This window comes from Oncorhynchus mykiss, chromosome 5 (assembly GCF_013265735.2).
Source record: "Oncorhynchus mykiss isolate Arlee chromosome 5, USDA_OmykA_1.1, whole genome shotgun sequence".
Taxonomy (NCBI): Eukaryota; Metazoa; Chordata; class Actinopteri; order Salmoniformes; family Salmonidae; genus Oncorhynchus; species Oncorhynchus mykiss.
In genome coordinates this window covers 84,349,296-84,362,869 of record NC_048569.1, presented here as the reverse complement: position 1 = coordinate 84,362,869, position 13,574 = coordinate 84,349,296, and the positions used below count along the sequence as shown (strand labels likewise).

General features: G+C 43.3%; 2 protein-coding genes across 3 annotated transcripts; one reads left to right on the top strand and one right to left on the bottom strand.

The window, feature by feature from the left end:
• Positions 1 to 176: 176 nt before the first annotated feature.
• Positions 177 to 11,934, top strand: slc25a24 (solute carrier family 25 member 24). Its single transcript, XM_021604565.2, has 10 exons — positions 177 to 647; positions 1,924 to 2,050; positions 2,162 to 2,249; positions 3,168 to 3,279; positions 8,013 to 8,171; positions 8,441 to 8,593; positions 8,789 to 8,896; positions 9,084 to 9,251; positions 9,493 to 9,643; positions 11,047 to 11,934. Exons 1-10 carry the CDS (start codon positions 468 to 470, stop codon positions 11,226 to 11,228), a joined length of 1,428 nt encoding a protein of 475 aa, XP_021460240.1. The 5' UTR covers positions 177 to 467; the 3' UTR covers positions 11,229 to 11,934.
• A 40-nt stretch (positions 11,935 to 11,974) lies between these two features.
• LOC110524703 (transmembrane protein 69) lies at positions 11,975 to 13,466 on the bottom strand. Of its 2 annotated transcripts, none has more exons than XM_021604570.2 (3): positions 13,338 to 13,466; positions 13,091 to 13,140; positions 11,975 to 12,986 (listed from the first exon to the last, which is right to left on the bottom strand). In XM_021604570.2, the coding sequence occupies exons 2-3, from the start codon at positions 13,133 to 13,135 to the stop codon at positions 12,285 to 12,287; spliced, it is 747 nt and encodes a 248-aa protein (XP_021460245.2). In that variant the 5' UTR covers positions 13,136 to 13,140; positions 13,338 to 13,466; the 3' UTR covers positions 11,975 to 12,284. The 2 variants fall into 2 exon arrangements, with proteins under 2 accessions (XP_021460245.2, XP_021460244.2); XM_021604569.2 differs by having other exon boundaries at positions 11,975 to 12,989; positions 13,338 to 13,463.
• Between the last annotated feature and the right edge of the window lie 108 nt (positions 13,467 to 13,574).

The window sequence follows — 13,574 nt, the reverse complement described above, 5'->3', positions numbered from 1 at the left end:
TTACCCTTCCAGGATTTATTCTATCTGAAAGTAGTTATATAGTTGTTAACATAAATTATTGTTGATCAGTGAATGCTACTGAATTATGACACATATTTTACTGCGATTCGAGGCTGAAAATCGCGGAAGTCCTCTTGACACTCAAACCAAAGATGGTGGAAGAATGAAGACGGGTCACTCAGGCCGTTTACCGTTGAAAAAAATGTCCGTTCCGGTCTGCTTAACGGGGTGGTTCTCCTTCTGACATCAATGCGATAGCAGCTGGGTCGGGTCCGCTTAGCTCATTGACAGTAATGTAACCAGAAAAAATGCGGGAGTTAGATGTCTCGCTTCCTCTTCCGTCTCTGGCCAAACCACAGTTGGCAGTGGCACGCAATTGATCTTCCAGTTTTTCTCCGCGGTCTCCTGTATTCATTATCCTGTCGAGTTTTTCGAGTGAATCCTTTGAATTTTGGATAACTGCAATAATGTATCAAGTCGTAAGAAAACTCGTGTTTACAGATTCACATTGTGCCAGTGACGCTCCGAAGACTTATGAAGAATTATTTGAGAAATTAGATACCAACAAAGATGGAAAAGTGGATGTTGCAGAACTCAAAGAGGGCCTCTCTGCTTTGGGCATTGCTTTCGGGAAAGGAGACGCGCAAGTAAATAGCGCTTTACATGTGAACAGATAGACTGTCTATATGAAAAAAACGTGTTATTTTAGTGTCAAAGTACATTATTGTGTAGAGCAAGTTATAGATCTACACAAGATGAAGGTTGTAGCCCCTCCCATGGGCAAATAGTGTTGACAGATGCCAAGCAAATGTGGCATTTTAACCAGTGACAATGGATAGGTTTTACTTACTAAGCTATACAAAATTAAATGTATTCTAATCTATTATTTGTTTGTCATTTAGCAGACACTCTTATCCAGAGCGACTTACAGGAGCAATTAGTGTTAAGTGCCTTTGCTCAAGGGCACATCGACAGTTGCTCTAACCACTAGGGGCAGCAGGTAGCTTAGGTGAAGTACTGCATATCTTGCAGTACTTCACCTCTCTTTAAAGGATTACCATTAAACAATCCATTCACTGTATTACACGTATCTTATATCATAAAGAGAGCATTGCACATGGGCATCCCATGTCATCATTTCCCTAGATATGACTGAGGATGTTGGTTCTTGATAAGACTCAGTATCTTAACATTTCCATATTTATTTCCATATACATATAGATAACACCTGGATCTGTCATATAGTACCGGGTAGCCTACTGTGCCATCTGAACGCTGCAAGAATAGGGCATCATTAGAGAGAATTTTGCCTGTAGCTTCAAAAGTTGAAACAGGAAAGGCAAGGTTTTATTGTTGCGTTGCAACTAAGGATAAGGACACACCTTTTAAAGGTAAAATATGGCATTCCTGCATTCCTTAGTTCTCTCCCAGTCACAGGCATATGACTTTTCATTTATCTGTTTGCACAGAAAAGTGAAAGGCAACTTAACCCAAACCCTAAAACATGAATTCACGAAGGTCATCAGCTCATCCTTGATACTTATAATGATATGAATCTATCCCCTGTTGTATGGAAGTTGAGTTGACATATAGATTAGATCATTTTAAAGTCAGGTAGCCCATCCCTGGGTGAGGCAACACACCAATGCACTTTGACCCCATTATATTGATTTGGTCTTACAGTCTACAGTACAGCATCCCTGTAAATTCAATGAATCCTCAGTGTTCTCTATAAAGAAAACAGTAGGTGGCACAATAGTCCAGCTAAAGGTTGAACAGCCAGCTGCCGCTCTCCAGTGAAAGTATTTCATGTAAGGGTTTTGGAGAGATTTTACAATTATTATTTCAAGCTAGGAATGTCTACACTAAGAAAATGTACAATGGGGGTGGATTGTAAATGTGTTTTTGTTTTATTATTCCCAGAAAATAGTTTCATCTGGAGACCAGGACAACGACGAGGGTCTTGACATCAATGAGTTCTCCAAATACCTGAAGGAACATGAGAAGAAACTGCTGCTGACGTTCAAGAGCCTGGATAAAAACAATGATGGTATAGTAGTCTAATCCCACTACAATATATCAATACTTAAAATACAGTCAATTATTTGATTCAATGTAAATTATTCAATATTTTATCTCATGGCATTGTTTTTTCCTACAGGACGCATTGACTACATGGAGATAAAGCAGTCCCTTGCCGACCTGGGGATGGACATCAGCAAGGAAGAGGCAGAGAAGATCCTTCAGACGTAGGCCCTCAGTCATATATCTCACTGTCTGGTGTCATGGTGGCATCAGCTGTTAAACAACCCACATTGGGCATATATTTACTTTGAGGATACAATACATAAACTCCCGCATGTTATCTGAGCTTACTCTGTGGTTGTTCTGTCATTAAATATTTATGTTGGGCCTGGCACTTTCACTATCCTCTGCTTGTGATGGGTGGGGACCTCTGCATGGCCGCATTCTAGCCCAGCTAAGCTCTCCTGCAGTAGAGCTGATAACATTAATACAGCCCCTGACTGGGGATGAGAGTGGATGATAAACACCTAGAATGAAAACCAGGAAATAGCCATTACATTGATGTGTAGTTTCTAGGCTGTGTTGATAGCATGAATATTATATTCTTTAAATAGATTGTAGTTGAGTTAGAATAGTTACTACAGGACAGGGAATGACAGAGAGTGTTAATTTCCATAAACAAAGCACTCAGATAGACTGACTCACTTTTTGTCTAACAAATACCGGAGAGATAAGTGGAGAGAGAGATGAAGCAAGATAGAAGAGATATAGAAATAGACAGGGAGAGAAGGTCTTCAGTAAAGTACAGCATGGATCAGTAATTTAATTTACTTATTGATTACTGTCGCTGCTGTCTGCTCTCAGTGGAAGGGCAGCCGTGAACTTGTCAGGAGTTAAACCAGGTTGGGATTTGAGATGGCAGCTGAGAAATATCAGGGTCATTTTCTATCCTAAATCCACTAGTTGTTTTGCAGTCTGCAAAATAAATAAAACATGTTCACTCTCCTTACACTTTGTTGGAGTTAATCCAAAATACACCACCAATACCTGAATGTCCTCTATTTGCTGCACCATTATAGTTATTTTTTCCCCATTGTACAGACTCAATGACAGTGTCACCATTCTGTCTCTCTGTGCTGCAGCATTGATGTAGATGGAACCATGACTGTGGACTGGAATGAATGGAGGGAACACTTCCTCTTCAACACCGCCACCAACCTGCAGGACATTATCCGCTATTGGAAGCACTCCACAGTGAGTGACTGAGTGAGTGAGTGAGAGAGATATTGCATGTTTGTGTGACTGAGTTTGTTTGTCTCTGTTTGGGAGTGTGTACTTGCTGAGTTATCCTACACATCACTACAACCTGATACATCAGAGTTAACAGTAGGGCCGCTTTCAAGGAACGGGACATGGACACTTGCAAGAAAACCAGCTACGACCTCTGACGAGCCATCAAACCTGGAAACGGTCAATATGTAGGACTTAGATAGAATTATACTTCACCGGCTCGGATGCTGTTCGGATGTGTCAGGGTTTGCAGACAATTACGAAGGGAAATGAAGCCGTGAGTTGCCCAGTGAAGCAAACCTCCCAGACGAGCTTGAATGCTTTCTATGCTCGCATCGAGGCAAACAACACTGAGCCAGGCATGGGAGCCCATGCTGTCCCGGACGACTGTTTGATCTTGCTCTCCGTGGCCGATGTGAGTACGAATTTTAAACAATTAACACTCGCAAGGCCGCTGGGCCAGACAGAATATCAGGGTGCATTCTCAGAGCATGCCCAGACCAGCTGGCAAGTGTTTTCACAGACATTTTCAACATATCCTTGTTCCAATCTGTAATTCCAACATGTTTCAAGCAAGACCACCAAGAACTCAAAGGTAACCTGCCTAAACCACTATCGTCCCGTAGCACTCACATCTGTAACCATGAAATGCTTTGAAAGACTGTTCATGGCACACATCAACACCATCAACCCAGACACCCTGGGCCCACTCTAATTCGCATGCCACCCCAACAGATCCACAGATGACGCAATCTATATTGCACTCCACACTGCTCTCTCCCACATGGACAAGAGGAATACCTATGTGAGAATGCTGTTCATTGACTACAGCTCAGTGTTCAACACCATAGTCCCCTCCAAGCTCATTACCAAGCTCCAACACATCCCTCTGCAACTAGATCCTGAACTTTCTGACGGGCTGCCCCAGGTGTTGGGGGTAGGGAACAGCACATCTGCCATGCTGACCCTCAACACGGGGCCCCCTCAGGGGTGTGTACTTAGTCCCCTCCTGTACTCCCTGTTCACCAACGACTGTGTGGCCACGCACGACTCCAACACCCTTTTTAAGTTTGCTGACGACACAAAGGTGGTAGTCCTACAGGGAGGAGGTCAGAGGCCTGGCAGTGTGGTGCCAGGACAACAACCTCTCCCTCAACGTTAGCAAGACAAAGGAGCTGATCGTGGACTACAGGAAACATCGGTGGGCCTGTACTGGAGCTGGTCGAGAGCTTCAAGTTCCACGGTGTCCACATCACTAAAGACTTAACATGGTCTTCTCACACCAGCTCAGTCGTGAAGAAGTCGTGACAGTGCCTTTTCCCCTTCAGAAGGTTGAAAATATTTGGCATGGCCCCTCAGATCCTTAAAAAGTTCTACAGCAGCATCTTGACCCGGCTGCATCACCGCTTGGTATGACAACTGCACCGCCCTTGATCGCAAGATGCTACAGAGGGTGGTGTGGATGGCCCAGTACATCATTGGGGCCGAGCTCCCTGCCATCCAGGACCTCTATACTAGCCGGTAAATTGTCAAAGACCCCAGCCACCCAAGCCATAGACTGTTCTCTTTGCTACCGCACGGCAAGCGGTACCGGAGCGCCAAGTGTGGGACCAAAATGCACCTGAACAGCTTCTACCCCCAAGCCAAAAGACTGCTGAACAGTTAATCAAATGGCTACCTGGACTATTTGCCTTGACCCTTTTTTGCACTGACTCTCTTACACTGACTAATGTACACTCACTGGACTCTACCCACACAGTCAGACATGCTTACACTGACACTCCAACACACACACACACACAAAAGACACTCACACATGCATATTGACGCCACACACATACACACACTTTCAAACTCTTAAAATACGCTGCTGCTACTCTGTTTATTACGTATCCTGATTACCTAGTCACTTTTACCCCTACCTACATGTACGTATTACCTCAACTACCTCATACCCTGGCACATTGACTTGGTACCGGTACTCCTTGTATAAAGCCTTATTATTATTTATTGTGTTACAATTGTTCTATTTTTATTTGCTAACTTACTTACTTTTTAACTGCATTGCTGGGAAAGGGCTCGTAAGAAAGCATTTCACGGTAAAGTCTACACCTGTTGTAGTCAGCACTTGACAAATGAGCTCAACTATATCACAATCACATATCAAAAGATTGGTGGTTACAATTTTGCACCTTGCGCACAAGCTCAACTTGTAACAAAACTTGCTTGAATACAGTAACTTAAACTGTCATTACATAAGGACAGTGCAATGCTGCGGTACCCTGTCTGCCCTTCACAACAGTTTGACAGACAGTAGAGGGGAGAGTTGTGAATTAGAGTTCCTTTCCTGCTGGTTCTGGAGAGGTCCCAGGACTTGTGTAATGACATGGTTCCTCGCTATGTCAATGGGATCAGACTGAGTCAAGAGTCAATCAAGAAACAGGCAAAGGAGGGAGAGGAGGAGAGATAGAGGTGAAGTAATAGGCTTTGTCTTCTGTTTATACACTCATGTAGAGGGGAGGATTGTCTCCTGAATGAAAGACAGGCAGTGATGTGGAGGGAACCAGCCAGTCACAGTAGAGGAAGGAACAGTCAACAAACTGACAGGTCATGTGGCAGTGCAACCTGGGGGTGCAGTTTTTATTGCTGAATATTTTGATATCCTCATGTCCTACAACAGTGCTCTCCAAACCTGATCCTGGAGAGCTTTGGATCCTCTGCCCATTCATCCACCCAAGAGAGAGAGGTTAAATAAACCTGCATGACTTAGCTAAACTAGGCTACGGTGAGCTAATTTAAGGCTGTCCTAGGAGGGGATTAGCTTGTTAGTGGCTTGGGACGGTGTGGGGGGTAAGGAAGTCAATGTGATGTCAGTCTGGGCGGGATAGGACCATCTTGTTGTTATTGGGGTGGAGGTAGGCGACAGTGCCACTGGGACGTTGACTGGCTGGCCCAGTACATACAACTGGCTATTGCATGGCTCCGAATCGGCAGACCGACCAGTACCAGGATCAGTATCACGGCTCAGATTCGGGCTGGGGCGACATGGCACTGCTGCAGCATCCCAAAGAAAAATGGTTCTATATTGATTTTGAGGATGATGGAAATATCTATGAGGTGGAGATTGAGGTGGTAAGTTCCATAGAGATCCTATTAAATTACAAATTCTACAGTAAGATCACTCCTCTGTTCTCTATCAGCTCAGGTGTCACAATGGACTTAAACTGAATTTATACTTTGTTTTGTCCATGATAAAGTATATGTCTTTACCAACACTGAGCACTGAGGTGATCGTATTGGTCCTGGAAGTCAGTATGTACATATTGTTTTGTTTATATTGTTGGTGGCGAATCTGTTGATTATGTTCATTACTGCATCCAGAGTTGTCTTCTAAGTTTTGTTTTCATTGTTGTATTGAAAATGGTGCATTGAATTTGCATTACATTGAAGGTGGACATTTTTGTCCTCAAAAATTGGAGCAATCTGCTATGACATGCCACAATTGTACCACTCTAATAATATACTGGTATGTAATTGTTGAAATGGGACATTTGTTTCCATTGTACCATATTGTTAAATGAGTGTTTTGCATTGTTGAGCTAACATGCTGTAATTGGTATCAGTGGTGTGCATGTAGACATACACATGAGACACACCATGTTACATAAAGTGAGAATTAGGCCAAGGTAAAACATCAAGGGTTTGGTAGGATTAGGTTCAAGGATGGCATGACGTTATAATTGGTCAGGGTGTTTGGACAGTGCTGAGGGGTATACTACAAAGCTGGGTCAATGATTTAGTTAGCTAACTTTCCTACATGTTCTGAATTTTAACTTTTTTTTTTTTAAAGATAAGCTTGAAATGGGCATGTTCTCATTGTTTCAACAACCAAAATCACTTATCTACGTTTAGGTTTTTACTGAACCGAAAAATCTATAGTTATTTCTGGTTGTTCATCAAAGTTAGCTGACTAATTCATTTGATCGTGCTAGTATACCCCTCTGGTCTTATGTCACAGGTCTTGGGAGGTGAAAGGGTTTGTTGCTGTGCAGTGCTGCAGTTGTGGGGTTCAGGTCTCTGGTGAAGGACAGACGTAATTAGTGAGTGGGACTTAAAGATCTTGGTGAGATATTATCAAATAGGACCCATCTCCTTTACATGTTGGTCACCCTGATGATTTTGATGATGCTGCTCATAATTGAGCCTCCATTGCCTCATCATTCATCAAAATATTCATAATGTTATCAGCATTTGTTCTGCTTGACGCTCTTTCGATGTGTTTTTTTGCGCTTTTCCGAAAAATGCGCTTTGCTACTCCCAGACCCAAGTATATTTGAATTCCTTACTAGAATATTTCAGCACACTTTGAACTAAAATGGACCGAATCAAGTTTAGTGTGGAGGTGCTGTTGTTGTCGGTCTAGAATTAAACGTGGTCCACGCCACGCGCTTCTATAGTTTTAATGCATTTTATGCGATGTATAATTGCAATGTTGTTTAGGCTACTGGTAATTTATTTAACTTTAACTTTTTGTTCGACCGAACTACTTATTTCTTCGACCTGGAAATCAATAGTATTGATTGGGGGTGCGTGTTTTCTTGCGTAAGAACACGCGTGTCAAGACTTTATTGGGGGCAAACTCAGTGTTTCTAAATGTTGGCTATATTCGTTAACAGTGTGCATGTGTATTGTGATAGGTTCTGGATATTGGGGACAGCCTCACCATCCCTGATGAGTTCACAGAGGAGGAGAAGACAACAGGTGTGTGGTGGAAACAGCTGGCAGCCGGCGCCATGGCTGGGGCCGTCTCTCGTACAGGCACCGCCCCTCTGGACAGGATGAAGGTGTTCATGCAGGTATGTACTGTGGGCCTACATGCCTAACTCTATTAATCATATGTCCAAGAAATGTATTGTGTATGTCCTTCTTGGTAAAGTTAGATGCAGTATACAGTAAATGTCAGGACCATATCAAATTAATTTACCTTTGTTGTGATGTTTGGATGACATGGGGAGATCCTACCTGCAGGGATCCAATTACAGGGAGCTAAGGAGGGGGCCCCCACAATAATTGAAATATCAAAGCCCCCCCCTAACCCTGATTATCTGTGATTTCTCTTTCTCAGGTGCACGGCTCCAAGACCAATAAGATCAGTCTGGTGGGGGGCTTCAAGCAGATGATAAAGGAGGGGGGCGTCAGCTCCCTGTGGAGGGGCAACGGGACCAATGTCCTGAAGATCGCCCCTGAGACAGCCATCAAGTTCATGGCCTACGAACAGGTGAGAAACAATCAACCGCCTCTCTTCGTTGTTTTTAAGACCTGTGGATCAGGTCTATTTCAAGTTACTTTTTTCTTATCTGGTTAACCATGTAACCACAAGACCGGGCATTATGTCTACTGCAATTGTATTCTGTATGTATGTCTCTGGGCCATCAGCACAGTTTCACTTTGTTGGCTCTGTTCCTCTTGGCAGTATAAGAAGATGCTGTCGTCAGAGGGAGGGAAGGTCCAGACCCACGAGAGGTTCATTGCTGGGTCACTGGCCGGGGCCACGGCTCAGACGGCCATCTATCCCATGGAGGTGAGAGGAAGCGAGGGCAATGGAATGGGATGGGAATGAAGTGGAGGGGAGTAGAGAGAAGGGAAGGATAGAGGAGATACATAAATGGGAATTAACATGAGCAGGAATGAGAGAGGGGAGTGCAGAGAGATAATATATTCTGTGTAGTTTTATAACCAGCTAAAGTCTCTCTGCTTTGTCCTTTTAGGTAATGAAGACTAGGCTTACGCTGAGGAAGACTGGACAGTACTCAGGAATGTTCGACTGTGCCAAGAAGATCCTGAAGAAGGAGGGCATGAAGGCCTTCTATAAGGGCTACGTTCCAAACATCCTGGGCATCATTCCATATGCTGGGATAGACCTGGCAGTGTACGAGGTGTGTCCAAACATTTCTAACTGGATAAAACAGTTTTTTAGGTTTTGGACAGGTCATTGGTATAGCCTGGTTCCAGATATGTGTGTGCTGTTTTGTGTTGTACTTCTTTGGTTTTTGGTTATACAGCAAAAACTTTTGATGTTGACCCAGTTTTACCACTAAATGTAGGTGATTGTGATCTCTTGGCCTAATCATGATTCCTGACTCTCTTTGTGCTCTACTCTACCCCTTCTTACCTCAGAGTCTGAAGAATGCGTGGCTGGCCCGTTATGCCAAAGACACAGCCAATCCTGGGATCCTGGTGCTGTTGGCCTGTGGTACCATCTCCAGCACCTGTGGCCAGCTGGCCAGTTATCCCCTGGCTCTGATCCGAACCAGGATGCAGGCAGCAGGTAACCGTCCTATCTCAGAGATCACTCAAAACCCAAACCTGTGACTGTACAAAGTGTTACAACACTGTCACATATTGAAACAGACTGGTCTTATAGACTAGATGTAACATAGTAAGGTAAATGGGAATACCTAGTCAGTTGTACAGCTGAATGCATTCAACTGAAATGTGTCTTCCGCATTTAACCCAACCCCTCTGAATCAGAGAGGTGCGGAGGGCTGCCTTAATCGATATCCACGTCTTCGGGGCCCAGGGAACAGTGGGTTAACTGCCTTGCTCAGGGGCAGAACAGATTTTTACATTGTCAGCTCTGGGATTCAATCCAGACACTGACACACCAACGCTCTTATGGTGTGGTTACATAAGACAACGGTTACTTAAGACAAAAACAAAAGGAGGGTGGTTGGTTGGGGTGAATGGATGGATGGGTTTATAAGGCAAACATCTAGCAACCCATAGGTTGAATGTTTGAATCTCATCATGGACATGTTTAGCAACTTACAAGTAAAAATACTTGTAGCTAATTTACAATTACTTAGCATGTTAGCTAACCCTAACCCTTTAACCTTCCCCTAACCTATTAACCTAACAACTAACCTTACCCGGCTAGGTGAATCAAACAAGTGTGCTCGCATACTCTCTTAAAAGACCTTCGCTTAAAAAAATGAGAACAAAGTGGCAATAGTACTGTTTGGCCATTTTAAGACGCCGTAGCCAGTATACACCTCCTCAAAATAGACAGAATAAATCTAAGATAACTCAAGAAATATGACGTTTTTGCTGAGGAGATCTTAGTTGAGCAATTTTACATCTAAGACGATTGGTGCAGTATTTCTCAATTAAAAAATGTGCATGAAAACGAGTTGTCTCTCGTTGAATGACAAAGAATCCCTACATTTGACGGACGAAGTGGTGTACACTTCGGCTCCTGAACTTTGGCTGGCTTTGGGGAAAAAAATGGTGTGCCCGAACAGCCCGAAAAATCCTTTATCTTAGTATAAAACATAAAAATGTCATCATAATATATGCAGAAACACTTCCGAAAAGTTTCAGCTGGAAAGCGTGCGGACGTCTTAACACTAACCTCTAGCCTAGCTAACGTTAGCGTTAGCCACAGGAAATTGGAATTCATAACATATTGTACGAATTTAAATTCGGAACATATCATACAAATTGCAATTCGGAACATATCATGCAAAATGTTTGATGGACATCCACAAATGAATACATACCAGACAAAACATATCATACTAATTTGAGTGTCTCGGATTTATGTACAGAATAATAATATATAACTTTAGCAATTACTCTTTACAATCTATAGAGGAAATGGTGTTGATCGATTCAAATTAGTCCATGGTAATACCAAATTAATTTCCTCCCTGCCTTTCCCTTTTCTCTCAGCATCCATCGAAGGCTCAGAGCAGGTGACCATGAACCATCTGGTGAAAAAGATCTTGGAGAAAGAAGGATTCTTTGGACTGTATCGTGGAATCCTGCCCAACTTCATGAAAGTCATCCCAGCTGTCAGTATCAGCTATGTGGTGTACGAGTACATGAGGACTGGGCTGGGTATCTCTAAGTGATGAGTGGTATTGTATTAGTTTGTGTGGGTTCACATATGTGTGTCAGTTAGATTATTTGATACCATTTCCCTCCATATTTTCAGTGACATTTGTTGGGGTAAATTGCGAAATGCAAAAATACTGTTTACCTGTTCCACCAAAGCCTGGACTTAATCTAGTTGTTGCTAGGGTGTTAGTCCATTGTCCTGGGACCTTTTTTATTACAACCACGCACACAAACTTTCCAAGGCAGTCTGAATGTTCATTAGTCAAACACTAGTGGTTTACGTATTTCAAGTTTACCCAAGCTTCCCATGTATACTCCATTACCAAAGAAAGATACAGAGGTCCTTTTACATGTTTCACCTGAGATGCACAAACCTTAGATAATGTTATTATTTTTACGTAACGCACTAGACACGGTCAGTTACTGGAGAAATAAAATACAAAATATTCTGGCGGAATTAGGGTTGTGTTCTAAATTTGAGTGCCAGGGTGAAATAGAAGATGGCTCCTGTCTTGTTGGAAGGAGGAATCATGCAAATTTTGTTTTGCACATCTTGGGTCCATGAAAAAGGAGTATGTGCCTTATTGTGTGATTTGTTCAGATCTCTGCATGGGACCTGTGGGCCTGTCCATCCATCCAATTCGTCTTGCCTTTTTTCCAAGGTTTTGTTAAATTAAATACTCCTGTTTTACAATAAAAAAGTCAATATTTTAATACAAAGGTGTGCCGAGTCCGTTCTTTAAAGCCTTTCACACATTCATTCATTGTAGGCTGAGGCTGGTCACGCCGCCATTCCATTGTTTTATTATCTGCAATAATAATGCATGACACTGACACACCACCACATGGATATACAGCAGATGTCTGAAACGTACCACCTGCTTGTTACAGTATTGCCAGAACCAGAGCCTAAAGGATACACATGTAGTTTCAGTCAGCCATTTTTAAGTACCATAAATAAAACAAACAAACATATGCCATCACAAACACTATTTACCATTTTATAGATCTTTCCATTCACACTTAAAGTATGTTCAATTACAAATGTGTCTGTACTCTGTAGCATGAATTCATTGCTCTGAAAATATAATATTCTCCGGGTAAACTCCCTTGAGAACCAGTGTGGCCACCAGTGAGAGGAAGGCCACCACCGACAGTATAGAACGCAGGGCTTTGAACCAGCTGGGGTAGGTGGGCAGCAGAGACAGGTCATAGTGTAGGGAGATGCCTAGCCCCATGATGACCATCATAGCTGCTGGGGTAATAGTGTCGCTGAACAGCATGGCCAGCCAGGCTAACAGGGATGGAACCACGCTATTGGCCAGGTTGATCCAGTCTGGCTTGGCCGGGCTAGTCTCCGGGATGGCAAAGCCCCACCGCGCACCGCCCAGGAAAGACAAGATAGACGCTCCATAGGCCACCTGGGCGAAGGCCACTTCTGGCAGGTAGGTCTCGGTCACAGCCATGACGAGCGGAGCAGCGATGAAAGGGATAAGGCTGGAGAGGCTCAGGTACAGCGCTGGTTTGGGGCTCTTTCCCAGGTCTCTCATGTCATAACGGAGCAGGTCCAACTCTCTGGGTGGAGGCTCTGGTTGTTGTCGTTTCTTCAGCCTCGCAGCAGAGCTGTGGAAGTACTGCGTCCTCAATAGACCAACAGCATCACTTATTTTAGGGAGCAGCCTGGCCGAGGAGACCCTGCAGGGCCACAGGGGACAGGAACTATAAGAGGCATCAGAAACCCAGGCTGAGGCACCAGCAGGCAGCCAGGACATCTGCTGTGGAGAGTCCCAATGCATCCATGGAAAGAGATTCAATAAGATGAGTAGATGGACATGACATGAAACAATGTTTAGTCTCCTATTACAGGTAAACTCACCTTGTGAGCAGTAAGGATGGGTCTTCTAAATATACCAGCCAACATCTTATCTGAAAAAGTAGACAATGTTAATAGATATCCCAAAATCTGAATAGCATATGAATGTCTGAAATCTCCGCAGTAACCCGCCTGCCTGTTTAGCACGGAGTTGCTTGTGTAGAAAGTCATATACTGTTAATGTCTCATCAAAATCACTGCCTCTGCGCAGAGAACATCTCTATGCTATCTCGGATTATTGTATTCTTACTTGTTTTTCAAATCGGAATTAAATGTTGTTATAAATAAGTACAAATCCGCTGTCCCTGATGTCAGACATACACCCTGCCGATTTGTGTGCGAACGTATATTTCTTCCGTCCGTACAGTGACCTATGAGAAGTCTGGTTCCACAACAGTTACCCCCCAGTAACGACGAATTGTTCAATTAAATGTGGTGGATATATTTGCTACATCATTAAACGGATAAACTGACAGTCAAAGACCTC

Coding starts and splice junctions, on each gene's coding strand:
- LOC110524703 (XM_021604569.2), bottom strand. CDS start 13,135: ATGTTGGCTGGTATATTTAGAAGACCCATCCTTACTGCTCACAAG. Junction 12,990..13,090: donor CCATCCTTACTGCTCACAAG/GTGAGTTTACCT, acceptor GACTCTCCACAG/CAGATGTCCTGGCTGCCTGC.
- slc25a24 (XM_021604565.2), top strand. CDS start 468: ATGTATCAAGTCGTAAGAAAACTCGTGTTTACAGATTCACATTGTGCC. Junction 3,280..8,012: donor GCTATTGGAAGCACTCCACA/GTGAGTGACTGA, acceptor GTATTGTGATAG/GTTCTGGATATTGGGGACAG. Junction 8,594..8,788: donor AGTTCATGGCCTACGAACAG/GTGAGAAACAAT, acceptor TCCTCTTGGCAG/TATAAGAAGATGCTGTCGTC.